At 35.8% G+C, this 7,862-nt stretch overlaps 2 protein-coding genes across 2 annotated transcripts in view; one reads left to right on the forward strand and one right to left on the reverse strand.

Annotated features, from left to right (window-relative positions):
- The window catches only part of LOC107490130 (FCS-Like Zinc finger 15), a 2,063-nt gene extending 1,313 nt beyond the window's left edge, over positions 1–750 (forward strand). The window contains exon 2 of the mRNA XM_016110896.3: positions 264–750. Coding sequence (XP_015966382.1) covers positions 264–423 — 160 coding nt within the window. The 3' untranslated portion in view covers positions 424–750. The remainder of the gene's footprint in view (positions 1–263) is intronic.
- Positions 751–942: 192 nt separating this feature from the next.
- LOC107490129 (biotin carboxylase 1, chloroplastic) lies at positions 943–7,312 on the reverse strand. Its single transcript, XM_016110895.3, has 16 exons — positions 7,073–7,312; positions 6,629–6,960; positions 5,921–6,062; positions 5,725–5,823; positions 5,563–5,619; positions 5,198–5,269; positions 4,991–5,080; positions 4,268–4,327; positions 3,618–3,803; positions 3,418–3,510; positions 3,269–3,350; positions 2,899–3,005; positions 2,470–2,545; positions 2,218–2,264; positions 2,054–2,116; positions 943–1,303 (listed from the first exon to the last, which is right to left on the reverse strand). Exons 1-16 carry the CDS (start codon positions 7,136–7,138, stop codon positions 1,253–1,255), a joined length of 1,623 nt encoding a protein of 540 aa, XP_015966381.1. The 5' UTR covers positions 7,139–7,312; the 3' UTR covers positions 943–1,252.
- Between the last annotated feature and the right edge of the window lie 550 nt (positions 7,313–7,862).

The following is a 7,862-nucleotide window of genomic DNA, read 5'->3' on the forward strand; positions in this document are numbered from 1 at the left end:
ATAATGGAATGTCCACCAGTGGTTTTACCTGCTCTGCAAAGGGCTCATTTATGTCAAATTTAGTATATAAAACTTTTGCATGATGTTATTAATATATAATTTTTTTCTGACATTTATAAAATCTTTTCATGTATCCCTATTTAAGGCCTGCCCTTTTTCTCTGCCAAATTGGCACATGCATATTCCCCCCTTATGGAGTGCAAATTAAGATTTGACTTTCTCACTTATTAAAAATTATGTGTGGTCCATATTATGCATTGCAGAGGGGAGAGGGCCTTTTGTAGTGCAGAATGCCGTGAGACACACATCAGAAACGATGATTACCAAGAGAAGTGCTTGCCTGGTGTGATGAAGCCACTTGATTGCTCCACGTCTCCCTGCTCTGGTCCTCCTGTTTCTTTGGCTGGTGTTGCTGTAGCATGAAACAATTTCAAGTTTATATTATCATATATAATATATGTATGAAATAAAAGTAAATAAAGATAGCAACTAGATTGTGAGGAAGGATGCGTACCTTAGAGAATATGGTGGTGATGACGATGATGATGAACATATGAAGATGTCCTTTGTTCCTGCAGTTATATATATGTCTATAGTATGAGGGCAAAATAGAAAAGTATCCTAGGCAAAATCTTTTTTGACCTGTAAATTTTTTAGGATATGAAATAATACGTGAGCACATTATTAGATTCTGTCTTTTGTGATATCAAGTCGGGTAAATTAGACTCTCTCTACTAAGGTTATATGACACCCCTTAATTTGTCAAGTATATACTTAGTGTAGGAGAGGCATCATATTTATATCAGAAATTACTATCATATTTTATAAAATACAAAGATACAATGTCATATAAGATTGTAACCTAACCTGAATATCAATCAGAAGTAGTGTTAACTAACCTGAATATCAATCAGAAGTAGTGTTAACCACACAATGACAAGGGAAATAAATAATTTACCCTATAATTTTTAAGAAGTTTAGGAAAACAAAAATTTAGAATATTTCATCAGTCAAATACAACTATGGATCTTGAAGAATTGCAAACGGGTACTCGCACTTTCTAGCACCAGTATTTGATATTAGCAATAGAACCAAACATAAAGTTTGGTTTTTACAATGTATCAAGAACAAAGACAATAGTGCCAAGTTAATTATCAAAATTTCATTGAAATTTTCACATAAATGCACGGAGAGAGTGATTAAAACAAGGCCAGCCATTCTTGATGATATCCCAAATGTCATATCATATCCATCATGCATTTACACCAGCGAATTCTTTGGCCAGTACCATCTTCACAGGAGGCTGCATATGTAGAGGACAGTAATTAATTAAAAAATTGGATTCATCATAAACTACTACATAGTACTCAGGGCAAAGAGCAAAACATTGAAGAACTTCCTCATAAAAGTTTTGGTTATCAACTTGAATAACAGAGTTTTCATTGATGAATTGCAAAAGTAGAGGTGATATTTGAGAGACCTCTCAACTTCCACCAAGACTCGGTTATTCACATGACCAGACAACCTTCCTACTAAGGTCTACCCCATCAATTCTACTTGTACTAACCAATTGGATCTAACTACTCTTAACTAACTCTTACTAATGTTAACTAACTCATATACTAAATGGGTCTTACCAGATGGGTACTACATAGGCACGATAGTGCCTATTAATCCACCTGTTTCTGGGTAAGTAGTAAGTACTTTACCCTTCTATTAAAAGATCTTGGATTCAAGTCTTTGGAACAAGAAAATGGCTTTACACGTTATGATTTATAAATATATGGAAAGGGTATTTTAAAAAAAGAAAAATTATGCACCAAACCCTTCTCAATCCCCTTTATTAAGAACAAAATTGAAACTCCCAGCAAGCCAATCTATTCTTAACTGATATATGCCTTATTTGCCTAACTTCTTTCCATCTTCTGACATCTATACTGTAGTTGCAAAGAGTACATAAACCAAGTGATTTGGTTATCTTAAAAAAAAACGAAATTAAAAAAAAAAAAAAAAAAAGAATGTAAAAATGATCAGTTATATATTAAAATGTCACCATTGCCAACTCCTCTTCATGCTTTGGAATAAAAGCAGTATCAACTTTGCCATTTTTGAAATCCTGTAACACATTCAGAGATTATGTATTATTCATCTAACCAATTGCCACCAGCAAACATTTCCAAAGGCTACGTGATAAAGAAATACATAAAGTGCACGCACCTCTATGTCAAGGATAAGTTTATGGTAATCAATTGTAGTAGGAACCCCTGCAATAAGAATGTAATTGTTGATTAAATCACAGTAAATGGAGGGTTTATAACAATTTTTCTCTTCGCAAAAATAGAGTCAATAAGATGTGCAACAGAAAGAGGCTTTTGACTATCTTTCAATCTCTCCTTGCTTCAGGTGTGCAATTGGCTTGCACCAAATATTGGTAAGCAATTTAATAAATCACAATGCATGTGCTTTTACCTGTGATAATTGTGTCATCAAGTGCCCTTTTCATACGTTCAATTGCCTTTTCTCTTGTTGGAGCCCAAACAATAAGCTACAGTTCACAAATAAAAAAATATGAAAAGTAGTTTCAAATAAAATGAACATATCAATCAGATAGCTCGGCATATTAAGTCCAACTCCTCATCATTGAAGCCCATCAATCAGCAAACAAGGAATATCATAATATCAAAAAAGCTTGCATTTAGAAATATAAAGATCATGCAACTCTGAAATATGAATACTTTGCTCCATGTTGAAGAAACAAAGAGTATGACGTGTGATAAATTTGATGATCATTCTACGTCTTATCCATTTGAATATCTAGCTTTCAAATAAATCACACTAAGGCACAACTTTCCAGGAAGGATGATATCAGTTATACATAAAAGGGACGTGGTGGCACACCTTTCCAAGAAGGGAGTCATAGCTTGGAGGAACCACATAATCAGGATAAACATGGCTGTCCATTCTAACAAATGGACCACCAGATGGCAAGTATGCTGTTATTCTACCTGTTGTTGGAACAGCAAAAATTCCTCAGTTTTGTTACAAGTTTTAATCAAAAACATAAAAAAAAATGATAAAAATGCCACTGATAACATTCAATAGTGATCAGGCATGACTTCAATTTCAAATGAAAGAAATTAATTGATCTGAAAACACGTCGTGTGCATGTAGCTGTTGCGATGTATGCGAATAATACATATGAAATGAGGAAGCTGGTATTAAAATCTTATATCTTTGTTCACATGTCTACACTGTTAAACCAAGATACCTGGCCCTGGTCTAAAACCCTTGAAAGCATCCTCTGCATTGATACGGCATTCAATAGAATGTCCTCTGAGCACAATATCCTCCTGTAGGGCAAAACTACAATAAGAACAAGACTTTTATGAATCACAAGAAAAAATATCTCCTTCATACCTGTTTGTATCGAAGTTTTTCCCCCATAGCTACACGAATTTGCTCTTCTATCAAATCAACAGAAGAAATCATTTCTGTCACCGGATGCTCAACCTAATTCCAGTCACCAAAAAAGATACCAAGAATCTATCAGAAGTGTTAAAAATTTGGAACACCCTAAATTATTTATCAGAACAAGTGTATTAGAAATTGGCTTCAACCTGGATACGAGTGTTCATCTCCATGAAGTAAAAAGAACCTCTTTCATCCAAGAGGAACTCAACTGTTCCAACACCTATGTAACCTATAGATGCAGCTGCAGCAACTGCTGCATCACCCATTGCCTTACGCAACTCTGGGGTCAATGCAGGAGAAGGTGCTTCTTCCAACAGTTTCTGATTACGCCTCTATGAGAAGTCAAAACAGAACTGACTAAGTAGGACTTTTGGAGCAGAGATTATGACTGGTATGTACATAAATAATCAGATAGCCTATATTTGGATCTTTCTATCGCATTCTGTAATGTATTTAACATTGAAACTACTAAGCAAATCAATTCCTGTATTCTTCCTCCATTTTTCTCATATTCTTTTAAATCAATTTATTATTTTCAAGCAACACCTTATTAGATATCCAATAGCCTATCAGCAGAGCTTTGAAAATAGGAAACAATAATAATGCGTTGTTTTTGTGAATACCACCGAAAAATATAACAATTGAAAATGAAAATACAAAACTAGCCATATAGCCCCAACATTTTTTTGCTTTCATATGTTGAAAACAAGTTAACAGCCCTTTTTTATAAATTAAAAGAAAATAGAAGAAAGATTTGACAGAATACAATAGAGAAATTAGTTACGGCTCATAGTACCTGGATGCTGCAATCACGTTCTCCAAAGTGAACTACATTACCATATTTATCAGCAAGAACCTGCAAAGTCAGGAAGCAGAGGGGTGAATTAAGAAAATTTTGGGCAAATTTAATGCAGGCTCTGGAATTGGAAATCTGGATAATTTAAATACATAATATTATAGATTGAAGCATGTAACCAAATGTTTAAAAATGGTAGAAGACTCAAACTGAAAATGTTTGAATAAAAGTTAGCAGTTAAATACTTCAACCAATTAATTTGCAAATCTGGATTCTGAACATAAAGCTATTAGATGGTCCTAAACCAAATTATCCAAAAGTAATTCAAATTTACTGAACCAATAACAAGATTGTCTAATTTGTCAAAACCCAGTGCATAAATTTTCTTTTGCATAATGAAATTAGAATATAGACACCCAATTATTTAGACTGCGCATTATGGAACTTTTGGAGCTTGGAGTTATAGGTCATTATTGATATGAGCAAACAGAATAATATTACAGCTCAGATTTCATTTCAGAGCCTTTGCAAGGATAAGGAGAACTGGGTTTGATGCAAGAGATTGAGAATTGCTGAGCCTAATATGCAAAAGACACAAGAAATCCCAACTTGAAAATTTCCAACAGATCAACAATCTCAATAAATCTAATTCCCTCACTGTTCTTCTTCTAGAAGCTCTAGTTAAGTTACAAAGTTCCCTTAGACATAAAAGGACAACATTACCTGGAACTCAATGTGCCTTGGGTTTTGGACATACTTTTCCAAATAAACTCCATCATTACCAAATGCAGCAGCAGCTTCACTCTTAGCTTGCTGCAAACAATTTAACGATAGACTTTTCACCAAAATTGCCCATTTGCACGTGATATTATTGTAATGGCTAATGAAATAAACCAACTCGAGCAAGAACATATTTTTTGACACATATACCTGTAATAACTTTACAAATTCATCAGGTTCTTTAGCAAGGCGCATGCCACGCCCTCCACCTCCAGCTGTTGCCTAAAACAAAAATATGTGTGTCAGTTAATGTGATTAATTCTATGCACTCCATCTTCTCCAGCAGCTCTAGATGATTTTAAATTCTAACACTCCATTTCCACAACAGTTATAGATCATTGATCATAATAAAAAGCAGTGTCAAATGAGACTCCCTTGTGTATATCCTCATGTACATGCGCATATAGACTAAAAGCATCTTAAATGTGTCACTGTCATCCTGGAAAGCTGGAGGTCTATTCAAATGGGGACAATAAAGCAGAAGGTTAGAAATCCAGAATAATAAGCTCATATACCTTGATCATTACAGGGAAACCAATCTCATTTGCCAGCCTGATAGCTTCCTCTGTGGTCTGTAACAATACTTCTTTTCATTAAATTCATGCATGGAATCAGAATTCGCCTCCAACTTCAACATAGAAGGCATCTGAAACTTTTACCAAATCAAAGTATGATACCTGTAACAATCCATCACTTCCCGGAACCGTAGGAACACCTGCTTTCTTCATTGTATCTCTGGCAGTTGATTTGTCACCCATAACCCGAATACTGTCGGGCTGAAAGTCTCAAACAAAATATTTCAGTTCAACCAAAATAACAGTAGAAAGAGAGAAATATCCTACACACTCCATAATCCACACCACAAGTACTCACATTTGGCCCAATAAAATTGATTCCATGCTCTCTGCACATCTCAACAAACACTGCATTTTCAGCAAGGAAACCATACCCAGGATGCAACATTGTGCATCTTCGGCTAATAGCAGCAGATAGAACATTTGGAATCAATAAGTACCTGCACAAATACATGGACACTACATCATAGAGGCACCACTATTTAGTGCAAACTCGATTTCTCAAAATAATATATAATCAATACAAATATACAGAAATCAAATGTGAAAACCATGAATTACAATTCAGTTTCCTACTATTCATCATTATCCATATTACATAGAGGTAAGAAAAACATGATATAATGTATATTTTCGCCCAAACTACAAGTATAAAGGATCTATTAGATTCTAATTTAATTTAATTTCAGCTCGCTCAACTACTTGAACTTGAGACCTTACTAATTGGTCTCAAAACACTTGTGCTCTACTTAAGATCAGAATCTACTTTTAAATCAATAGAAATGACTCGAACTTGAGACCTTACTAATCAGTGTCAAACAACTAGCGCTAACCGAAGATTATAATCTACTTTCAAATCAACAGAAATGCAGCAAAATCAAAGTTCAAACAATAAAATTATTTGAAAAAAAGTAAAAACTAAAAGTTCTTTCGGCACAAGTTTCTTCCATTAGGGAGAATCAAATCAAGCATGAAACAAGTTGGAGGAGTGAGAGATGAAACTCACGATTGACTGCTAGGCGCTTCACCGATGCAAACAGCATCATCAGCGAGCTTGACATGAAGCGCGTCCTTATCAATGGTCGAGTACACAGCCACGCACGGAATTCCCATCTCATGAGCGGTTCTGATGACTCGCACCGCGATCTCGCCTCTGTTCGCCACCAGGATCTTCTCCGCCTGACACGTGGCACCGAGAGCACCACCAGCACCACCATCACGTGCCGCCCTGGTCTTCGTCACGTGACTGCACCTTTGCCTCGGAAAACTCACCTTCTTACTCCCCGCTGAGAAGCTGCATTGGGAGCTCTTGATGCTGTTCTCCACCGCGTACAGACCCTGCGTTACGTGGATTCAAATATCAAAAACCGTTTCGCGGTTAGTTACATCGGAAACTGAAATCAGTTAGGCGTAACGGTAACGGTAACTGTAATTGTAACGGATGAGTTACCGGGGAATGAGAAGGCAGATGAGGAGAGGTAACGGAGTTGAGCGCAGCCATTATTCTACTCTCCATTATGTGTGTTTTGTATTCTAATTGTAACTGAATCTGTCTATGATTTGCTTTTTGAAGGGTTAGCGAATGCCGAATGGCGATTGTCGATGAAAACGATGATGTTTCTTCTGTTTGATTGAAAGCTCCGCCTATGTGGTTGAGTTATTGGTGCTTGGATTTGGACTTTTGCTGCACTCACTCACTCTTTTGTGTTTCTCCCTATACCCTTTTAGATTTCATCGTAACCGTTCATCGTCTTTTATGTTCAGGAGAATCGACGGACCACATGTATCCAAAAATGGCTGCTCCTGATATTGTAGGGACCTGATTCGGTAATATTATCCACACTCTGTTGTCATGTTATTATGTTACATACAAATTATAGTATATAAATTTGATCCCGCCAATTTCGAAGGGAAGAAGATTTTTAATCTAAGAGAAAGTGAAAATTTAATTATCATTGGTTTTATAATTTACTAATGTGTGTTAATGAACATTAACATACCTGTTAATCCACTCTTTTATTAGCTAAATACATATACAACTAAATGATGCTCCAATTCACAATAGCTCAGTCCTTGTCATGCAAGATTGGAGGAATACGGTAAGAAAAAAAAAACAATTAGGAAGGTGATATAGAGAATCAGAAGGGAAGGGTGTGCAACTAGGGGTGCATATGGCCCGATTCGGCCCAAAGATCTAACCCGGTTCCGAACACTTTAAGGACTAATTTAGTGTGATTTAT

This window comes from Arachis duranensis, chromosome 5, assembly GCF_000817695.3.
Source record: "Arachis duranensis cultivar V14167 chromosome 5, aradu.V14167.gnm2.J7QH, whole genome shotgun sequence".
Lineage (NCBI taxonomy): Eukaryota > Viridiplantae > Streptophyta > Magnoliopsida > Fabales > Fabaceae > Arachis > Arachis duranensis.